The sequence below is a fragment of the Vipera ursinii genome, assembly GCF_947247035.1.
Source record: "Vipera ursinii genome assembly, chromosome: W".
NCBI classification, from domain to species: domain Eukaryota; kingdom Metazoa; phylum Chordata; class Lepidosauria; order Squamata; family Viperidae; genus Vipera; species Vipera ursinii.
In genome coordinates, this window is record NC_139522.1 from 41,505,706 (window position 1) to 41,529,427 (window position 23,722).

The 23,722-nt window shown below is 46.9% G+C and overlaps 1 protein-coding gene across 1 annotated transcript in view; it reads right to left on the bottom strand.

Moving 5' to 3' along the window:
* The window catches only part of LOC310648265 (DDB1- and CUL4-associated factor 7), a 156,659-nt gene that overhangs the window by 14,210 nt on the left and 118,727 nt on the right, over positions 1-23,722 (bottom strand). Inside the window, exons 4-6 of the mRNA XM_083376016.1 lie at positions 20,363-20,481; positions 19,762-19,971; positions 18,979-19,096 (exon numbers count right to left, since the gene is read on the bottom strand). Coding sequence (XP_083232142.1) covers positions 18,979-19,096; positions 19,762-19,971; positions 20,363-20,481 — 447 coding nt within the window. The remainder of the gene's footprint in view (positions 1-18,978; positions 19,097-19,761; positions 19,972-20,362; positions 20,482-23,722) is intronic.

A 23,722-nucleotide genomic window follows, 5' to 3' on the forward strand; every position in this document is an offset into this window, starting at 1 on the left:
AGCAACAAAGATGATTAGGGGGCTGGAGGCCAAAACATATAGGGAACGGTTGCTGGAATTGGGTATGTGTAGTTTAACGAAGAGAAGAGTGAGGGGTGACATGATAGCAGTGTTCCAATATCTCAGGGGCTACCACAAAGAAGAGGGAGTCAAGCTATTCTCCAAAGCACCTGAAAGCAGGACAAGAAGCAACGGATGGAAACTAGTCAAGGAGAGAAGCAACCTAGAACTAAGGAGAAACTTCCTGACAGTTAGAACAATTAACCAGTGGAACAACCTTCCTCCAGAGGTGGTGAATGCTCCAACACTGGAGGTTTTTAAGAAGAGACTGGACAGCCATTTGCCTGAAATGGTATAAGGTTTCCTGCCTGAGCAGGGGGTTGGACTAGATGACCTCCAAGGTCCCTTCCAATGTATTATTATTATTATTATTATTATTATTATTATTATTATTATTATTATTATTATTATTATTATTATGCCAGTGGGGAAGCCAGATTCACTTAACAACCATGTTACTAACTTAACAACTCAATAATAATAATAATAATAATAATAATAATAATAATAATAATAATAATAATAATGTTGGAAGGGACCTTGGAGATCATCTAGTCCAACCCCCTGCTCAGGCAGGAAACCCTATACCATTTCAGACAAATGGCTGTCCAATCTCTTCTTAAAAACTTCCAGTGTTGGAGCATTCACCACCACTGGAGGCAGGTTGTTCCACTGGTTAACTGTTCCAACTGTCAAGAAGTTTCTCCTTAGTTCTAGGTTGCTTTTCTCCTTGACTAGTTTCCATCTGTTACTTCTTCTCCTGCTTTCAGGTGCTTTGGAGAATAACTTGACACTCTCTTCCTTGTGGCAACCTGTGAGATATTGGAACACTGCTATCATGTCAACCCTTGCCCTTCTCTTCATTAAACTACACATACCCAATTCCAGCAACCGTTCCCTATATGTTTTAGCCTCCAGTCCCCTGATCATCTTTGTTGCTCTTCTCTATACTCTTTCTAGAGTCTCAACATCTTTTTTACATTGTGGTGACCAAAATTGGATGCAGTATTCCAGGTGTGGCCTTACCAAGGCATTGTAAAGTGGTATTAATACTTCACATGATCTTGATTCTATCCATCTGTTAATGCAGCCTAGCACTGTGTTGGCTTTTTTGGCAGCTGCAGCACACTGCTGGCTCAATTGTGGTTGTAAGTCAAGGACTAGCTGTAGTGTCATCTATGTTGTTCAGGGAGTGTATAAAGTAGGAGTCCATTGGTTGGCGATAGATCCATGTTATGCTCTACTAAACATTGTGTGGAGTTTTGCTAATAGAAAGTATGATGCTTGGTGAAATGTCAGGCTCCAAAAAACAAGACACGCTGAAGTTCTTTTAAGCAGTTTCCTTTATTGTTCCTCACCTATAGAAAGACATCTTTCCAAACTAAAGCAGACTACTTGCACCATTATAAATATACTACAAGAACTCCTAGGGAGGAGATGTTAACTCTTTTTTTCCCAACACAAAGTATCTAAACGTCACCATCTTTTGCTCCTCTCGAATGTATTCCCTCTCTCCTGGAAATCTGGACTACATTCCACTACATGAAATGATACAATGAAAAAGGCTGTGGATTAACTATGTTAACTTAATAAAATGACTGCTGCAAAAAATAAGGATGGAAGAAATATATTGTAATATACAGTACTGTGCAAAAGTGTTAGGCATTTGTGCAAAAATGCTGTAAATTAAGAATGCGGGTGAAGGTTCATTCTCCAAGCTTGTGGGTTAGTTTCTGAACATTCCATTACCAGATCAGATAACATCTTTAGCAGGGTTTAGGGGATGTCAGTGTTCTTCTGTTTATAAGGGCTTCAGGTGTGGGTGTGTCAAGTGAGGGTCTGTGATGGGTCTTGTGATGGGTCAGGTGTGAGTCATCAGTGAGTTTTGTGATGGGTAGGTTACATCAGGTCAGGGTCATTGGGAAGTGAATTGCTGATGGGAGGGGAGGCTTGTGTGGGTTGGTTGAGGGTCAGTGCTCTCTGGTTGGCTGTGGTGGGTGGTAGCATGGCCAATTCAGAATGCTTTCAAAAATAGAAGTGTTAATAGTTTATTTTTATCAATTAACAAGATTAACAAGGACTACCTATACAGATATGGTGTCGCGCCCCGCGGGCTCGACGCCCGCCGGCACCACGGGCGCAACACTCACTAGCACCTGCTCCCACGATCGACGCCAGCACTCCAGTCCTCGGCGGGGCCCAGGCCGCGGCAGAATTCCACCAGCTGCGGCAGCGATGGCGGCTTGCTGAAGACCGCGCACCTCCACACGTGCGCGCCGAGCCGGCTGGGGCCTCAGTGATGCGCGCGCGCACTGTGCGGCCCGACCTTGCCCTGCCGGCTACGGTGGCCTCGCAAGGTCCTGGGCCTGGCCTCGTCCTGCCGGATAAGGTGGCCTTGCAGGACCATGGGCCCGGCCTCGTCCTGCCGGCTACGGTGGCCTTGCAGGGCCATGGGCCCAAGACAGCTGCAGGCCCGGCTCTCGCGACGTTGGCGGACAGGACACATCAGCCTGGGGCCCGGGAGCTGGTGAAACGGGGACGCGAAGCCGGGGGCTTGCCGGTCCTGCGAAGGGGGGGTGAGCAGCTGGGGGGAGCAGCGTTTAAAGCGTGGGGTAGGAAAGTGCCAGTGCCGGGGACGGGTGTGGGGGTGGTGTCTGGCGGCGACGGGGAGGGAACTCACCTGGGGGATGGAGGGGCCGGGTGTCGGGACGCTTCACAAAGGAAGGTGTTTCGGAGGAACGGGCGTTAAGTAAGGGATGGGCGGATGTGGGTGCGGTCGGGTGGGCCGTGGGCGTGTACATGCAACGTGTATTTAACAGCGTTGGATGCGGGTAGCAGCCAACGCTGGCTTTGTTCCTTTTGGAGTTTATTTGCTTTTGCTCAATAAACCGTTCCTGAAGAACTCAGCATTCGTCTCGGTTGCTTGATTTTCTGCTCTCCGGACGAGGCTTGAGAGTAAGCCAGCGTTCTCCACCCTTTCATCTTGCCTTCCGAGCGACAAGTGGGTGAGTTGTCATGGCGGAGGGATTGCAGGGGGCCGCCCCAGTGGTTGACCCTGAGAAGGAGGCCGGGCCTGAGATGGGGGCCGGGGCTGGTGCAGCCTCCTCCAGGACGGTGGACATGTCGTTACTCGAGGACTACGCAGTGGAGCCGAGGGAGGCAGGAAGCCAAGGTCTCGGCAGAGGAAGGTGGCTGGGCCCTGCCCTGAGCCACAGAGGTTTTGAGGAGACCCACGAACCCCGGCTAAGGGGGCCCTCGTCGGTTTGGAGGGAGCGGTGCCTTATGGAGGACGATGGGGAGGAGTGGAGTTATTCAACCACCCCAGGCAACCGGACTATGGACATTTTGCGGACCAGGTTTGGGGAGGCTGGTGGCCAGGAGCCAGGCCAATGGTCCCCTGCCGGGGCCCCAGCAGGACGGGCTGGGCCGACCCATTCATCTCTGGACGCGTCACCCTACCAGAACCAACCTGGTCTTGGTGTGCCTCGTGAGGGTCCTGCTCCTGTAGGCCTTGGCCGAGGTGCTGCGGGGATGTGGTCAGGGATAGACGACAGGCCTGGCCAACCGACCACACGGCTAGTTGGAGCCTCTCCCGTACTGGGGCCGCAGGTGGGTTCATGGGGACCCGGAGTGGTGTGGGGACCACCACCTTTGTCAGTTACCTACGACGGCCACCCCGACTGCCTGGCAATGTTCCTGGGCCAGGTGATAGGTCATATGGACCAGTATGCCCAGGCTTACGTGTCCCAGCGGGCTATGGTGGTGGCAGTAACAGCTTGCTTGCAAGGAGAGGCAGCGGCCTGGGCGGCCGATTTATACAGTGACCATGCTCGGGAGCTTGGGGATGTTGGCTTGTTCTTGGAGTCGTTACGGGCACGTTTCGAGGACATCTCCCAGGTGCAGCGGGCTGAAGCCGACATCCTTTCCCTACGACAGCGAGGCAGACCTGCGGTAGAGTATGTGAGGGAGTTCCGTAAGGTGGCCGGGAAGTTGCGCTCATGGCCGGAGCGTCTCCTCGTCCACCATTTTAGGGCTGGCCTGGACGGGGCTCTCCGCCGGGCTTGTGTGGTACGCGGCGTCCCGGCGCGACTGCAGGAGTGGTACCGTGTGGCCGTGGAGCTGGACGTGGGGTTGCAGGACGTGCGGGGACGGTTCGAACCTCCCTCTGGAAGCCGACGGCCGACCGAGAAGACAAAAGCGGAGGAGCGGCCTGTGGGGGCGTCTCCGCGGCCTCCCTCCCAGCCAGTACGGGCTGCCCTGAGGTGTTTCAGGTGCGACCAACCAGGACACCGGGCAGCCGATTGCCCACTGCCTCCTGCCCGGCCAGCCCCTTCTGTCTCCTCGGCACGAGGGACTGGAACCCGAAGGTCCGTGGAGCGGACACGAGCTGCTCACCAATTAGGTGGGGATGTCTCCAGGCCAACCGCTCCTGTCCGGATGGAGACGCCGGCGGAAACACAGCCCGCACAGTACGAGAGTCCGGAGGAACAGGACCTAGACGAGGACCCAATGGTGAGTGCTCCGGTTTGTCCCTTTGTATTCCCTGTGGTGCTGGTCAGTTCCCGTACGGGTCAGAAGAAAGCGTATAAGGCCCTCGTTGATTCGGGTAGCACCCGGTGCCTTATGAGCCAGGCAGTGGTAGCTGCACTGGGGGTCACGATAAGGCGGCTGGTCAACCCCCTACGCTTTCAACAGGTGGATGGGTCTCTCTTGGGGGGGGCACCCATCACTCACGTCACCGAACCGATCCAGTTGGAGATGGGCGATCACTGGGAAACTTTGCGGTTTATAGTGGTACCATCTATGACCGAGGCAGTCATTCTAGGACTCACATGGCTGGACCGATGGGGCCCCACGATCTGGTGGGAGGGGGGTTGCCGCCATCTTCGGTTGGGGTTGGGCCCACAGCCTCCACAGGAGCACACATTCCTGGGGCCACTACACACAGGGGAACGAGAGAGGGCCTGCGCGGGTGGGTTAGCACAAGAGGCCCAGGTACCCCGAGAGTACTCCGACCTGCTGGATGTGTTCGACGAGCGAGAGTGCGACACGCTACCGCCTCATCGCTCCACGGATTGCGCCATCGAGCTGGAACCAGGTGCCAAGCTGCCAAAATCCCGGATGTACGCTATGTCCCCAAAAGAAATGCAGGAGCTCCGGCGGTACATCGACAAAAACCTGGAGCGGGGGTTCATCCAGCCAGCACGGTCTAGGATGGCGGTGCCCGTGCTGTTCCGCAAGAAAAAGGACGGTGGGCTTCGGCTGTGCGTGGACTATCGCGGTGTAAACACAGTGTGCGTTGAGCACCTTTACCCGCTCCCGTTAATGAAAGACCTGCTGGCCCATCTGGCGAAAGGCCGGATCTTTACCAAACTGGACCTCAGAGAAGCCTACTATCGTATCCGAATCAAGGCAGGGGACGAGTGGAAGACGGCATTCAACTGTCCTCTGGGCAGTTTCCAGTTTCGGGTGATGCCGTTCGGGCTACAGGGTGCCCCTGCTGTCTTCATGCAACTGATTAACCAAGTCTTGCATGAATTCTTATACCGCGGGGTCCTGGTCTATCTGGACGACATCCTGGTTTACACAGAGACGTTGGAAGAGCACGTCGCCTTGGTCAGGCGGGTGTTGACTAAGTTGCGGGACGCTCGGCTCTTCGTCAAGCTGTCCAAATGCGAGTTCCACAGGACACAGCTCGATTATTTAGGGTACAGGATCTCGACAGGGGGGGTGGAAATGGACCCAAAGAAGGTAGAGGCCATCCAGCAATGGCAGGCACCGCGGACGCGGCGTCAGTTACAAAGTTTTCTAGGCTTTGCGAACTTTTACCGCCAATTCATACCATGTTTTGCGGCCATAGCCCTCCCACTCACGGACCTTCTCCGTACACGTCAGCTGACAGTCCAACCGCGTCCTGGATTACGGGTGGGGTGGACTGCAGAGTGCCAACGAGCCTTTGATACACTCAAGGCTCTTTTTGCTAAAGAACCGATCTTACGGCACCCAAACCCTACTCTGCCCTATGTGGTCCAAGCAGACACAAGTGATGTCGCTCTTGGAGCCGTCCTTCTTCAGCGAAACGAGGACGGGGCGCTTCAGCCATGTGCTTATGCGTCTAAAAAGTTGTCTCCCGCAGAGCGTGCCTGGGCAATATGGGAGAAGGAGGCTTTCGCGGTGCGCTGGGCATTGGAACTTTGGCGACATCACTTGGAGGGGGCTGTCCATCCATTTGAGGTGTGGACAGATCATAAAAATCTGATGGCTTTGCAGACACCCCGACGGCTCTCACCCAAGCATGTACGGTGGGCGCTGTACTTTCGACGATTCCGCTTTACGTTGAAGTATGTTCCGGGGGGGAAAAACTTCCTGGCGGACGCACTGTCGCGTATGCCGCAGTTTGAGGGTAAGAGGGAGGACGTAGTACAGCCACTTGTGCCTACCGAAAGTCCAGGTCGGGGGGGGAATGCTGCCCTAGCAGCACAGGACGAGCTCTGTGAGGACCTTCAGAAAGCCCTTCAGGGGGACGACTGGCTACAGACCCACCCAGAGCTCGTGATCATGAGAGACGGCTTGGCCTGGCATGGGTCTTGGATCTATGTACCTGCCTCTTTGCGGGAACGTGTGCTATATCGGTGTCATGACACCAAGCAAGCCGGCCACTATGGATTTGTAAAAACCCTGCATTTGGCACGTCGGCAATTTTGGTGACCACACATGACAAAGGTGGGGGATTTGGTCTACCTGTCCACCAAGTATCTGCGTGCCCACGTGCCCTGTAAGAAGCTAGGGCCCAAATATATCGGGCCATTCCGGGTGGTACAGGTAATTAACCCTGTAACGGTACGGCTACGGCTACCGAAGTTCCTAGGCAAACTCCACCCAGTGTTCCATAGTAGCCTGCTAAAGCCTGCCACCACAGCCTCAACGGCAGTAGGGGAGGGAGGGCCTGGGCCCATCCACGGCGAGCATTATGAGGTTCAAGAGATCCTTGACACCAGGGTCCGTCGGGGGGGGGGGGTGTCCAGTACCTAATCAGGTGGAAGGGATATCCCGTAGAGGAAGCAACATGGGTAGGGGAAGCTGATGTACATGCCCCTCGGTTGGTGCGGGCATTCCACCGATTGCACCCTGGCATACCACGGGGGGGACGGGTGGATGCCGCGGGCCGGGTGGACAGTTGCTTACCTCTTATGTCTCCCCCTGCAGGAGGGGCCCTGGTAGAAGGGGCGGCATGTCGCGCCCCGCGGGCTCGACGCCCGCCGGCACCACGGGCGCAACACTCACCAGCACCTGCTCCCACAATCGACGCCAGCACTCCAGTCCTCGGCGGGGCCCAGGCCGTGGCAGAATTTTACCGGCTGCGGCAGCGACTTGCTGAAGACCGCGCACCTCCACACGTGCGCGCCGAGCCGGCTGGGGCCTCAGTGATGCGCGCGCGCGCTGTGCGGCCCGACCTTGCCCTGCCGGCTACGGTGGCCTCGCAGGGTCCTGGGCCCGGCCTCGTCCTGCCGGCTACGGTGGCCTTGCAGCGCCATGGGCCCAAGACAGCTGCAGGCCCGGCTCTCGCGACGTTGGCGGACAGGACACATCAGCCTGGGGCCCGGGAGCTGGTGAAACGGAGACGCGAAGCCGGGGGCTTGCCGGTCCTGCGAAGGGGGGGTGAGCAGCTGGGGGGAGCAGCATTTAAAGCGTCGGGTAGGAAAGTGCCAGTGCCGGGGACGGGTGTGGGGGTGGCGTCTGGCAGCGACGGGGAGGGCGTACGCGAGGGAACTCACCTGGGGGATGGAGGGGCCGGGTGTCGGGACGCTTCACAAAGGAAGGTGTTTGGGAGGAACGGGCGTTAAGTAAGGGATGGGCGGATGTGGGTGCGGTCAGGTGGGCCGTGGGCGTGTACATGCAAACGTGTATTTAACAGCGTTGGATGCGGGTAGCAGCCAACGCTGGCTTTGTTCCTTTTGGAGTTTATTTGCTTTTGCTCAATAAACCATTCCTGAAGAACTCAGCATTCGTCTCGGTTGCTTGATTTTCTGCTCTCCGGACGAGGCTTGAGATATGGCTTGCTTATGGGGTGGCTGTATGATTTGTAGTCATGAAGACTACATCTGGGCCTGACTACTGGAGGAATGTCATTATTGTTCCTCTCTGTCAGACATGTCAAACTCACGATGTCACGTGACGTCACAATATATATTGGGACTGTTTTGCCATTGCCGGCAATGGGGTGGGGGTGGTTTCCAGATGACGTGTCCGGCCCATAGGTCGGCAGTTTGACACCCCTACTCTATGTAAAAGAAAAGGCATCAAACATAAATGACAAAAATCCAAAGGAATTAATTTGTTGAGTGTGCCCAGGGAAGGATTTGACTAAATTCTGATTGTAAAGGCACAAGAGATCATAATAACCAAAAAATGGGAACTACAGGTGCAGGCATTATGCCTGACATAGGATATGCAGTCTAGACCTCTTCAGCAGGTCACTGAGTAGTGCATGCATATAAGGAAGAAAGTGTATTGTACAAAATTGTTGATTTAGAAAAACTATATGATAAAATTAATACCCTTAAATTATGTAATATGAAGGTTAATTACTGAATGAGAAAAATTGTATTTCATAGCAGTAAATGCATACATGAGAATAAATGGAATGCTTAGTAAATGGTATCCACTCTACAAGGAGTAAGACTTAACCTAAGTGTTTACTCTACATGGATAAATATAAGGAGTGTTGATGTTGGAAGTACATTAGGGTTATGAATCCATATATACTTCTGCATGTACAATAGTGCTTAAAAGTTTGTGAACCATTTTGAGTTCTCAATATTTCTGCATAAATGCAGGTAGTCCTCAACTTACAACGGCACTGAAAAAAGTGACCTATGACTGTTTTTCACACGACTGTTGCAGCAGCCCCATGGTCATGTGATCAAAATTCAGATACTTGACAACTGACTCATATTTATGATGGTTGCAGTGTGCCGGGCTCATGTGATAACCTTTTGTGACATTCTGACAAGCAGTCAATGGAGAAGCCAGATTCACTTAACAACTGTGTTACTAACTTAACAACTGCAGTGATTCACTTAACAACTGTGCCAAGAAAGGTCGTAAAATGGGGCAAAAGTCACTTAACAACTGTCTTGCTTAGCAACAGAAATTTTGGGCTCACTTATGGTTGTAAGTCAAGGACTACCTGTATGACCTAAAATGTGTTCTATTCTCCACACAAGTCCTAAAACTAGATAAAGAGAACCCAATTAAACAAGTCCAAAGTTACATAATTGTGTGTGGCAAAAGTATGTGGAATCTCTAGGATTATCAGTTCATTTGAAGGAGAAATTAGAGTCAAGTGTTTCAATCAATGAGATGATAATCAGCTGTGAGTGTGGGAGGTCATACCTTATTTAAAGAACAGAATTCTGGGTATTCATATCAAAGTCTGATCATCACAACACAGGTATGCGGAAGTGCATCATGGTTTGAACAAAGGACATTTCTGTGGACCGCCAAAAACAGTTGTTGATGCTGACCAGGATGGAAAAGGTTACCAAACTACTTCCAAAGAATTCTGACTCTACCAGTCCATGAACAGGTAGACTGTGTGCAAATGGAATCAATTCAACACCACTGTTATCCTCTGTAGGACTGGTTGACCAACAAAGGTTACATCAAGAACAAAGCGTGTAATGTAAAGGGTCGTAGTGGCGCAGTGGTTAGAATACAGTATTGCAGGCTAATTCTGGTGACTGCCAATTGCCAGCAGTTTGAATCTCATCGGCTCAAGGTTGACTCAGCCTTCCATCCTTCTGAGGTTGGTAAAATGAGGACCCAGATTGTTGGGGGCAATATGTTGATTCTGTAAACCGCTTAGAGAGGGCTATAAAGCACTGCGAAGCGATATATAAGACTAAGTGCTATTTAGTTATGCGACCCCCGAGCAAAGCGCCAGGCACGGATGGTTTGACTGCGGCTTACTACAAAAATTTACAACTGGAGCTGATAAAGCCGTTAAAGGAACTGTTCCAGACAATTCAGAGAGGGGGAAAAGTGCCTCCGTCTTGGAGAACTGCTTTTATTTCTTTGATTCCGAAGGAAAATCAAGATGCTACTCAAGTAAAAAACTATAGACCGATATCACTTTTAAATACAGATTACAAGATATTTGCCAAGGTGTTAGCTAACAGATTGATGAGGGTTCTGCAACAGGTGATTCATGGGGATCAAACTGGGTTTATTAGTGGTAGGCAAATGAAAAATAATGTGAGGCATATAGTTGATGTGGTGGAGTTTTTGAAAAGGAACAACCAGATCCCTGCGGCGCTAATTTTTCTAGATGCTGAAAAAGCTTTTGATCAATTGAATTGGCAATTTTTGATGAAAGTTTTAGATAAAATGAATTTTGGGGATAAATTTTTGCAACCAATTAGGGCATTATATCAAAAACAAATTGCCCGAATAATAGTTAACAATAGCTTGACTGAAGTATGTAATATTGAGAAGGGCACAAGACAAGGGTGTCTGTTATCACCTTTATTATTTGTTTTAACATTGGAGATATTATTGGTAAAAATACGGAATTCGGAAAGAATTAAGGGTATACAAATTAGAGATCAGGATTATAGACTGAGAGCGTTCGCAGATGATCTGGTGGTTGCGGTGACCCAGCCAGAAAACTCTGTTGTGGACCTGATGGAGATAATAATGCAATATGGGAAGGTTTCTGGATTTAAAGTTAATGCACAAAAAACTAAAATTTTGGCCAAAAATATGACAGTATCGCAAAAGGCCCTTTTAGAAGGATTAACTGGATTTGAGATAGTTAAAAGGGTCAAATATTTGGGGGTGTTTTTGTCACCCTCTAATACAAAGTTATATAAAAATAACTATGAAAAGTTATGGGGAAAAATTCAAAAAGAATTGGAGAGCTGGGAAAAATTGCAATTGTCTTTGCTGGGAAGAATTGCAGCAGTGAAAATGAATGTCCTGCCTAAATTTTTATTTTTATTCCAAATGATACCGGTCCTTAAAAAAGATTCTAATTTGGAAGAATGGCAACGGGGTATCAATAAATTTGTTTGGGCAGGGAAAAGGCCATGAGTTAAACTTAAGATTATGCAGGATACTCGTGAAAGAGGTGGACTTAAAATGCCTAATCTTAAATTATATTATGAAGCTGCTGCGTTATCAGGAATAAGTGATTGGATTAATTTGACACAAGAGAGATTATTAAATCTTGAGGGCCATGACTTGTTATTTGGCTGGCATGCATATTTGTTGTATGATAAGAAGGTAGATAATGTGTTTAAAGTGCATATTTTAAGACAGGCATTGTTGAGAGTTTGGAAGAAGTATAGACATAAGTTAGATTACAAGATGCCGTTGTGGGCAATTCCAAAACACGCAATAGAAAACATAAATGTTGGCTTCAAACATGATGTGACTACGTATAAGGAGATTTTAAGCTTGGAAAGAAATGTCTGGTGTCTAAAGCCGTACAACCTCTTGCGAGATGAGAAGATTGTTCAAACTTGGTTTCAATATACTCAGTTACGGGCGAGGTGGAAAGAAGATCAGAAAATTGGTTTTGCAATGACTGACGAAAATTTGATAAAGCAAATTAGAAATCAGGGTCCAGCACATATCAAGCGGATATATCTTGCATTGATAGAAATTGACTCAGAAACAGAACTTGTTAAAGATTGTATGATAAAATGGGCCCAGAATATCCAAGAAGTTATTACAATGGATACATGGGAAAACATCTGGGTGAGGAACGTAAAATTCACACAAGCTCAAAACCTAAGAGAGAACTTTTATAAAATGTTTTATAGATGGCATTTAGATCCTAAAAAGCTTGCAAGTATGTATCCGAACTACCAGCCAAAATGTTGGAGGTGTGGTGGCGAAGATGCAACATATTTTCATATATGGTGGACCTGCAAAAAGGTTAAGGCTTTTTGGATAAAAATTTGGTGGAATATGCAGAAGATCTTCAAGCAAAGGATAAAGTTTTGTCTGCAATTGTTTTTGTTGGGCATAATTACAGATGCTACTGTTGTGGACACTAAGTTGATGTTGAATTTAATTACAGCAGCAAGACTTTTAATAGGTCAATATTGGAAGAAGGAGGAACTGCCGACTATAGAAGAATGGACTCTAAAGGTTTCTGACCTGGCGGAAATGGCAAAGATCTCGGCCTACTTGAAAGATCATTCGCAAGAACGTTATATTACGGAGTGGAAAAAATGGATTGATTATATCCAGAACAAATATGGGACTAAAAAGTTTCATTTAGCATTTGAATAAGTCTTCCTTTCTTTTTTCTTTTCTCTTTCTTTTTATATGTAATACTAATATTGCTTGTAGTTATCTTATATGAGCTAGAGAGCGATAGATTTAATAGTTTATTGTTGTTAGCATATGGATGTTTATGATTGTTCTTTGTTTTTATACCTTGTACTTAGCGCTGGGAAGTCGGGGGGGAGGGGGAATTGGGGGGGAGGGACAGGGAGGGCTAGGTAGGGGTGGGGGGAGGGGGGATTGTTAAAGATAAAATGTACTGTAAAACTTTTCAATAAAAAAAAGACTAAGTGCTATTGCTAAGTGCTAATACTCAGGGGGCGGGTGTCTCAAAGAACCCCAGGGCAATGTCTGAGAAACTAAAGGCCTCTCTTAGAATGGTGAATGTCAGTGTTCATGAGACTACAATCAGAACACTGAACAACAATAGTGTGCATGACAGGTTGGAACTGGAACTTTTTAAAATTCCACCTTTATTATTTTTATAAATATCTCAAGGTGGCAAACATACCTAATACTCCTTCCTCCTCCTATTTTGCCCACAACTACAAACCTGTGAGGTGAGTTGGGCTGAGAGAGAGTGACTGGCCCAGTCACCCAGAGGGCTTTCATGCCTAAGGTGGGACTAGAACTCACAGTCTCCTGCTTTCTAGCCTGGTACCTTAAGTTTGCTAGTTGCAAGGAGAAAGTTACTACTCTCCAAAAAGTATATTGCTGTCTGTTTACAGTTTGTGAAAGACCATACGGATAAGCCAGAAGGCTACTGGAAGAATGTTCTGTGGACAGATAAGACTAAAATAGAATTTGGGGATTTTAATGAAAAATGTTACGTTTGGTGAATGGCAAACACTGCATTCCAGCATAAGAGCTTTATCCCATCTTTGAAACATGGTGCTGGAAGTATCATGGTTTGGGCCTGCTTTACTGCCTCTGAACCAGGATAGCATACCATTATTGATGGAAATATGAATACTGAATTATATCAGCAAATCCACAAATTCTATAGGAAAATGTCAGGATATTTGTCTATGAACTGAGGCTCAAGGGGAAGTGGGTCCTGCAGCAAGACAACCCAAAATACCTAGGTTGTACAACCAAAGAATGATTAAAGCCAAAGAAAATGTTTTGGAATGGACAAGTCAAAGTCCTGACCGTAATGAGGAAGGACCTGAAGTGGGAAGTTCATGTGAGCAAGCCCACCAACATTCCTGAGTTGAAGCTGTTCTGTAAGGAGAAAAGAGTTACAATTCCTCAAAGCAGCTGTCCAGGACTGAACAACAACTGCTGACTGGCTCAGAACCCAAATTATTTGCAGCAAATGTAGGTCAGATAGTAAGATGCAATGAGGATTACGGAACTGAAAATCAATGAATCAAAAACTATGCTGTGTTTGACAAGGTAAAATAAAATGGATAATTGTAAATTATGTTTAAATGATGAAAAATGAGAGCGAATATATAAATGTAGATATTTTAGTATACTATAGTAGTATACTAGTATACAAAAGAAAGGAAAATAGAGAAATGTTAACATATGCAAATGCTAATAGAAAAGTAATAAATAGTATGTGGTCTCTTGCAAGGGATGACTGTTTATTGATAGAATAAAACTGCTTGTATATAAAAGCATGCTTCAACCCCCCTGTTATATAGAAGTAAACCATGGCTATATCAGAAGAAACATAAGAGTGGAATGTAGTGGAAGAGCTGTGGTGGTGCAGTGGTTAGAATGCAGTACTGCAGGCAGACTGCTACAGTTCAATTCTGGCCTGTTCAAGGTTGACTCAGCCTTCCATCCTTCTGAGGTCAGTAAAATGAGGACCCAGATTGTTGGGGGCCATATGCTGACTCTGTAAACCACTTAGAGAGGGCTGTAAAGCACTATGAAGTGGTATATAAGTCTAAGTGCTATTGCTATAAATAGGGTACTTAAAAAGTGTGTGTGTGAAACAAGAAGAGAGAAGATTAAGAATTAATGATTGCTGAATGAATGTGGGTTGACTACAAAAAAAGTAAATTAAGGTGATTTGGTGATACAGAGAAAATGAACAAGTGCCAAATTACAAAAACAGTATCTAAAGGAAGAGTATGTCCTTTGCGCATGTCCAAGATGGCTCTCCGCTGGTTTTGAGCTTTTTAGTACGGTACGGTTTTCGGCTCTGCTGGGTGGCCATGGGGCTTTCTGCTATCATTTTGGCCCTCTTCGGTCGGCTGAATTTCTGGTGGAGCGTTGGCACCCTCCACTGTCTGGATACAGCTTAGAATGACAAAGGACGGAGGAGGAGAAGCCGACCATTTAACACTTTGGTGAGAGGACGCTGGCGGCTGGGCGGGGCCAACCTGACTGCTTCCTTGTTGTGCCGAGCCGAGCGGAGCTGGACCGAGTGAAATTTGAGCCTGATTTTGGGCTCTGCTCGTGCTTGTTTGCTCTATTGTGAGCCCCGGGTTATGGCTGGGGGAAGGGGGCTTCGATGTCGTGTTCCCCCCCTGCCACTCGGCGAGTTTGGCTCTGTGAGCGCGGTGGACCTGGTGGTGCTGTGGTGGCTGTGGGGTCTGCCGCTGCTGCTGTTCCTTCTTCTTGCCACTGTGGAGGTCGCAGCTGTCCCTGTCGTCGTGCTGGAACCTGTTGGCTTGGGTCCGTCAGCATTATCATCGGGCTGCCCCCCCCTTCTGGACTTGTCATCTTTATTTCATTATGACTTTTGCTGTCGCCGCCGTTGATTATTTCATTATCATCATGATTGTGGCTTTGGGATCTGCCACTGGCCGACTGAACTTTTCATTGATTCCATCTACTGCCACCCTCCATTGCCCGATGTTACCGTTACCGTTTCCCTTCATATGCCAGCGTATACCTTTGGAGAACTTTACTCACTGCGAGATTCCCCCCTCTTGCAGGAGCGTCCATCTGTTTTAAAGAAGATCTTTCTTGATGATGGGTTATGGGACCCTGAGAGATGGCATGCTGCAAAGAGGAGTTTGAGGGGGGTTTTATTGAGATTTTTAAACAACATTTTAAGGGGATCCGGGAGGGGGGAGGCCCAAAGGATCCGGAATGAACTTGGGGGAGTTCGATCTGGACAGCACTCCAGACCATCAGATGGTCGCGGGGGGGGGAGTAGGGGTTTTGGGGGGCACTCAGCTCCGAGTGAAGAGGGTCTTCCCATCCCAACGATAATTGGGAGGGGCAGAGTGTGGGAGCAGAGGGCTTTATCGCAATTGGGGAACGGGCCACCGCTGTCTTCAAGCGGTTGCCTGTTCCTGCCTTCGTGGCTCTTCTTGCTCCCCCAAGGGCATAGGATTGCAGGACCCTGGGCTCAGGTTGGTTTATTTCAATGCCAGGTCTGTGGTGAACAAGGCTCCCCTCATACATGATCTTATCGAGGAGAACGCGGACCTAGCCTACATCACGGAGACCTGGTTGGGCCAAAAGGGGGGTGTCCCCCTCTCAGAACTATGCCCACCGGGCTTCCGGGTGCTTCACCAGCCGCGGGCCCAGGGCAGGGGTGGGGGTTGGCGGTTATTATTAGGGAGAGTCTTTGTCTGCGAGTGGCCACTGTCCCTCAGATAGGCGGGTGTGAGTCTCTCCTTTTGAAGTGGGGTCTTGGAGTTCAGTTGGGCCTATTGATTACATACCTGTCTCCCAGCTGCGTGTCATCGGCCCTGCCCAAGCTCCTCGACATCTTGCCCGGGTTGGCGATTGAGTTCCCCAGGCTTATAGTTCTGGGGGATTTCAATCTGCCTTCCGTGGGTGAGGCGTCTGAGTTGGCTCGGGAGTTCATGGCTTCCATGACAGCCATGGACAGGACCCGACCCATAATGGAGGGCACACACTCGAACTGGTTTTTATCTCTGGGCAGTGAATTAATGATCTGGGTAGGAGGGATTTAATCATCCAACCCCTGTCATGGTCCGATCATTTCCTTCTCCGGCTAGACTTTCAGTATGCCACCCCCCGCCGCTGGGAGGCGGAACCGACCAGGTGGTTCCGCCCAAGGCGCCTGATGGACCCTGAGAGGTTCCAGACGGAGCTTGGGACATTTCCTGCTTCCTTTGCCCACGACTCTGCCGAGGCCCTGGTGGCAGCCTGGGAGAGGGCTGCTGCTGGGGCCTTGGATCGAGTTGTGCCTTTGCGGCCTCTGACCTGGCACAGACGTCGGGTGGTCCCCTGGTTTACCGAGGAGCTCCGGGAGATGAAGCGCCGGAAAAGACACCTAGAGAGCTGTTGGAGGTCCAGCGGATGCGAATCTGACAAAACACAGCTAAGAACTTATCTTAAGTCTCACCTAGTGGTGATGGAAGTGGCAAAGCGTGTCTACTTTTCCGCTCTCATTGCGTCCGCAGATAACCGCCCAGCCACCCTGTTTAGAGTGATCTGCTCACTGCTTAACCAGTGACCGAGGGATGACCCCTTGCAGGGTAGGGCTGAGGAATTTGTTCAGTATCTACAGGACAAAATCGCTCAGATTCGGACTGGTTTGGACTCCGACTGGGCGGAATCCAACGGAGTGGAGAGGGCAGGTCTTGGTCATACCATTTGGGGTGAGTTTGACCCTGTGACTTTGGATGATGTGGACAGGATTATGCGTAAACCGAGCGCTGCAACTTGTTTATTGGACCCATGTCCCTCCTGGCTGGTTTTGGCCACTAGGGAGGTGACAGGGGGCTGGCTCCAGGCAGTTGTCAACGCTTCATTGACAGAGGGTGTCTTCCCCTCCGCCTTAAAAGAGGCGGTGGTAAGGCCCCTCCTCAAGAAGCCTGCTCTGGACCCGGCCTCGTTGAATAACTATCGTCCTGTTTCCAACCTTCGCTTTGTAGCGAAGGTTGTCGAGAGTGTTGTGGCGCATCAGCTTCCGCAATTCCTGGATGAAGCGGACTATCTGGACCCGTACCAGTCCAGTTTCAGACCCGGTTACAGCATGGAAACAGCATTGGTCGCACAGATAGATGATCTCTGGCGGGACAGGGGTTGCTCCTCTGTCCTGGTCCTACTTGACCTCTCAGCGGCTTTTGATACCATCAACCATGGTATCCTGCTGCGACAGCTTGAGGGGTTGGGAGTGGAAGCCACTGTTTTACGGTGGTTCTCCTCCTACCTCTCGGGCCGTTCGCATTTTGTAGTGGCAGGGGGGCAGAGATCTACCCCGAGGCCCCTTTCCTGTGGGGTACCTCAGGGGTCCGTTCTCTCCCCCCTCCTGTTCAACATCTATATGAAGCCGCTGGGTGAGATCATCCGTGGCTTTGGGGTGAGGTATCACCAATATGCCGATGATACCCAGTTGTTTATTTCCACCCCGAGCCAACCCAGTGATGCCCTTGACGTGATGTCCCGGTGCCTGGAGGCGGTGCAGGTCTGGATGGGAAGGAACTGGCTCAGGCTGAACCCCTCCAAGACCGAGTGGCTGTGGATATCGGCATCTCGTACTGTCCAACAGGTTCCATCTCTTCTGATGGGGGGGAGCTATTGACCCCCTCAGAAAGGGCCCGCAACCTGGGTGTCCTCCTGGATTCACGGCTTAATTTGGAAGATCATCTAACTGCTGTGACCAGGGGGGCTTTTGCACAGGTTCGCCTGGTACGCCAGTTGCGCCCCTTTTTGCACCGAGATGCCCTATGCACGGTCACCCATGCCCTTGTCACCTCTCGCCTGGATTACTGCAATGCTCTCTACATGGGGCTGCCCTTGAAGTGCGCCTCGAGGCTTCAACTGGTGCAAAATGCAGCCGCGCGGGTGCTTATGGGAATATCTCGATACTCCCATGTTACACCACTCCTGCGCAAGCTGCATTGGCTTCCAGTTGCCCTCCGGGTGCGATTCAAGGTGCTGATAATCAGCTTTAAAGCCCTACATGGCTTAGGCCCGGGGTACTTGCGAGACCACCTGCTGCCAATGTCAACCTCCCATCGCCCGGTTCGCTCCCATAGAGTCGGCCTCCTCAGGGTGCCATCGGCCAGGCAATGCCGGCTGGCGACCCCCAGGGGGAGAGCCTTCTCTGTGGGTGCACCGACCCTCTGGAACGAACTGCCCCCGGAGCTGCGGATGGCCCGACCGTCGGTCCTTCCGCCGTGACCTAAAGACCTGGTTATTCCAACAAGCGGGCCTGGACTGATCATGGTTTTTAAATTTGGTTTTTTATTGGTTTAAATTGTTCTTATTTCTTATATTGTTTAATCCTCTTTTAATTTTTGTATTTATATTTTTTAACTTTTTATTGTTGTGAGCCGCCCTGAGTCCTCAGGGAGAAGGGCGGCATATAAATTTAATAAACCTTAAACCTTAAAATGAAGGTGAAGACTAAGAAAGCTGTACTTGAATGGAGTTAATGATTCTCAAAAACAGAGTTGACAGATTTAAGAAAAGACAATGTACAACAGGGGTATGTATGTGGAAGAAGCAACGATTTTTGCAAGAATAGAGAGGTATAATGTAATGAAATGGTGTTGGTCAAATTATATTTAGATATCTCATGCCTTTGATTTTGTTGGTGTATTTGTTAGCCTTCAAATTATATAAAGAGCACTTAAGACTACAATCTTATGTTCACATTTGGAAATGATAGTAAATCCCAATCACCTCTTAGAGGCCCAAATAAAATAGGGTAGGAATACAAATTATCTTTACCTGCTGTGCAGATATGGCAAGAAGAATGTGGTGCCCAAGCAATACCATTCACACATGCTCGGTGGTTATTCAGTCTGGCAACTGGTGTACAAGGAACTCTGACATCTAGAATCACCACCTTAGAGGGAAAAATAATTCTATATGTTAATTCTAAAGAAATTATCTTAAGACTTTACCTTTATCCTTTCATTACCTAGTCTCTTAAGTGCTCAGAGCATTCACATTTCAATCCAGCTATCAAGTTAGTGTATTTATTCCAAGTGACTGAAAAATACATTTGTCCCAATAATGAATATAAAAATATGACAGTATCTCCTGACTACAGACACTTTTTGCAAAGAAGCCTAGATGACAAATCACAATATAAAATCCTATGGCTGCTTATTAGTACAATTCACATATAAGGCTATCAGTATAATTTGTTTCTTTAAATTGAGAAATTAACCTGAGTAATGTATTATTTCTAAAAATGAGTTCTGATTGTAGAGATACTACAGCAACCAAAGGCAGGCTAGCTCGTCTCACCAAACCACCATAAGGATTACTAACTGTCCATTTCATCATAGTATACTAGTATCTATTAATTGACATGTATATCTACCTGGTTGTTTTACTTCATGGAACTGTATGCAAGTAAGATAATTTTGATAATTTTAAGTAATCCATGTAGTAAAAATTGTAGCCTCACTGCTTTCAGTACATAGTTGGAAAGCACAGATTATCAAGTTCACTATATACTCAGAAAAAATGTGTACTAGGTATTCTTACAGAACAGTGTCTCACCTCCATACCATCCATTGCCATTGTTGCAAGGTAATTAGGATCTTGTTTATTCCAGCAAAGGCGGAGCAAAGGATGGTGCTGAGGATCCTCATAGATAATAGTGCTATGTTCCAAGTGCCTTAAGTCAAACATCCTCACTGAGCCATCAGCACCAACAGAAGCAAACATGTCTCTCCCACCTCCTGCACGGCTGAATGCAATATCATAAACCTGTTCAGATACGAATAGCAAAAAAGTGATAACATGATGCTTCCCATAGTAAGGATCCTTGTCCTCACTGTAAAGGCAGGAGTAAAGAAGGTATATCCAACAAATTATTTGCTTTAGCTTAAAAAAGGACAATGCTTACCACAAAATAGGGCTTTAGGCATAACACTCTCTCCTTGTGAGCAGAATGTTTCTTTTACAAAATATTTTACCTTGTTGTATTGATTCCCCATTTTCAATGAATTACTAAAAGGAAAATAAATGCATTACTAATAGCAGCAGTGCAACCCACCTTGGATGCTACTTTACTATCTCCAATTTATACATTGAATTTTTTAAAAAGAGGTTTAGTAACTGCACATAATTGCAGAAAAAGAAAAAAATACACCATCACCTCTTTGTCATGGGCAATCAACTGAGTCTTCACATGGCCAGACACTAAATTCACTCTTCCCAAGACCTGGCCAGTTTCCAAACCCCAGATAGTACAAGTTGTGTCAATGCTAGAAGTACCTGGCATAGTTTGAGAGGGAAGAAAAAACATATTAAGATTGTTTTTTTCTTAAAAGTAATACATATATGGATCATTACATAACATTTCTAATTCTAGACCGCAAACTAAACCTCCACCCCTTCTTGATTTATAGAAAGCAACCTCAATGCGTCTATTAACTTTTTTTTTAACAGTACAGGAATCTTTAGATCCATTATAGCAGTCAAAACATTTAAATCAAACTACCAGCTTTAAAAAAAATCAAAACATGTTTTTCTACATTGTGATTAATCAATATTCTATTGAATGCCATGGGACTATGACTGCCCATAATCATCAAAATATATTTGACTTGACTGTATTATTAATAAAATAGAGTATTTGTTATAGGAGAACTAATGTGTATTAATAAAATTAAATTTTAATCAACTATAATCTATATGAAAATAAGTATATACATTTTAAGCATAGATACAACTCGCTAGTGCAAACTTTAATTTTAAAGCCTTAGTGAGAATTCAAATAAACATTAAAATAGGAGAAAAAGGTACAAGACCAATAAGTTCCTAATGTTATGCATATGATGATAGCCTACAATGTTGGGTTGAAAATATATTAAACTATGATGTTGTAACTTTAAGATGTTAATTAGCCAATGGGTGTGTAAGTGTTCTCATGGCCATAAGAGGGAGCTAGGAACGTAGCTTCTCTCTCTCTGAATTCACTGCTCTTAACTATTACTGTTTTTGTTCTGTTTTGCTGTACTATTGGTTTACTACTGTGATAAACCTGTACAACTGTGTATTGACCTCTGGACCGGTAAGAAGACTTTGTATTTTGGATTACTCCTTGGACTGTTGCTATTGTGTATGACCTGGACTGTTTATTTTTGACTGTGCATTTTTTGTTTTTACACCACCTCAAAAGTAAAATACTTTTTTGTTCTTCACAACTCAGTGTACTCTTGTGGTTACTGTGTGACTCTTACTGCTCTCAGTACCCTTCCTTGTCTGTGCAACTCCTTGGTAGCACAAGGAGACCTCTGCACAACAATTCCTTAACACTGGTTATGGGCCCAGCCCTGTACTGAGAGTTAGTACACACAGTATCATAGCTGAGTTTGTGTTAGCTGTCTGGTGTAAAATGGCACAAGAACAGTCAACTGGCATCTCCTGGATAACCTGGTTGGATGGGACAAACTATGTTTCCTGGTCCACAAAATGTTGCTTGCTTTTGCGCAAGGAAGGACTATGGACTGTAGTTAATAACCCACCAGATACTACTGCCTGGGATCCAGATGACGAAGACGATGCAAAAAAGATAGACGACTTTAAACGTAGCAGTGAAAAGGCACTTTGCATTATTGGACTAACACTGAACGACCAGCAGCTTGTCCATATTCGTGGTGAGGAGTCTGCTGCTAAGTGTTGGGACATTTTGCGAAGGCTTTATGTTCGCAACAGTGTGGGTGCACATATACACCTTACACGTAAGCTGTTTAGGATTCATCTGCAGAAGAATGGAGACATGCTGACCCATTTAAACTACATGAAGACAACTATTCAAGAGCTTCATGAAAAGGAGCTGATTTTTTCAGAGTTGCATCAGGTCTACACAGTCTTATCCTCTTTGGATGAAAGTTATGACGAGTATGTTTCTTCTTTGGAAGTCCTGACCAGAGAGGAACTGACTTTGACTAACATTACTGGAAGACTGCTGGAAGAGTCCAGAAGAAGGCGTGACAGAGACCAGCTCAGAGAGACACAGCCACGAGAGGAGCAGCCATTTACCACTGCTTACACTGTCAAGAAATGTTATTCTTGTGGGGCTAGAGGGCATATGGCCAAATTCTGTAGAAAGGGAAGAAAACAGAATGTGAATAGCAGTGGGAAGGCTAAGAAGGGCACTGTTTTGGCTGTTTCTGGTGAATCAACATCCAGAAAGAATGAATTGTGGGTTGTTGATAGTGGGGCTTCACAATGTATTACTAAAGTGAAAGAGAGGTTTATTAATATGAAAAACAGCAACCAACATGTTTCACTGGCAAATGGTTGGAAGATGAAGGCCTCTGGTGAAGGTAATTCCTATTGTCCATGCATTGATGAACAGTTACCTATGTTATATATACCTAAGCTAAGATTCAACCTGTTATCTGTAAGGGAATTGGTTAAGGTTGGGTTTGTGGTAACATTCAGAGGGGACCAATGCACTATTGAAAGGAATGGAACCTGTGTAACTGCTAATTTGAAAAACGGTTTATTCGTTCTCACAAGTAACCAGGTTAGTACAGTAAAAGCTAACTCGATATGTGAGAACAAGAAGCCACATGACGAATTTACTGCATAGGCGGTTAGGGCATGTGAATTTTAACTCACTACGTAAAACAGTTGAGTTAGTAGAAGGAATTAAACTGAAGCCATGTAGTAAGTATTTGAATTGCAATGCCTGTAATCAGGAAAAGAGTAAGGCAACTCCTGCAAACAGGTTAAACGGCTTCAAAACAACTGTACCTTTGGAAGTTGTGTTTGCAGATTTAATTGGACCCATGAAACCAAGTTTAGGAGGATCATGTTATATTTTAAGTATACTGGACCATTACTCTCGTTATGGTTTTTGTTATTTGCTTAAGTCAAAAGCAGATGCTTTCCAACAATTTTCAAACTGGCTGAAGTTTGTGGAGAGGAAAACAAAGACAAAAGTTCAGTGCATAATAACTGATAATGGCACTGAATTTACAAACGCTTTGTTGATATGCTAGAATCAGCTGGAATTGAGCATAAATGTTCAGCCCCTTATAGGCCTCAACATAATGCATTTGTTGAGAGACATGGGCAAACGTTACAAGCCATGATAACAACTATGTTACAAGATTCTGGCTTAACAGATAGACTGTGGGGGGAGGCAGCAAAATGTGCAAACCATATTCTGAATATAATGGTTAATTCTTCTACCAGTAAAATACCATACACAATATGGCATGGTAGAAAACCAAACCTTGATTATCTGCACACGTTTGGCACCCCAGCATGGGTCCACATTCCTGCACAACTCAGGAGTAAAGGCCAACATAGGGCTAGGCAATTATACTTTGTAGGTTATGAAGCTAATCATAGATCCTATCCTTTCTGGGCACAAGGCACAACCAATGTATATAATAGTGCAAGTGCCAAATTCCTTGAGCATGTTGGTTGGGATAGATTAGAACAAGATACTGTTAACACAGATCCTCTAGTGTTTGAGGACTCCCATGATAAAATACCT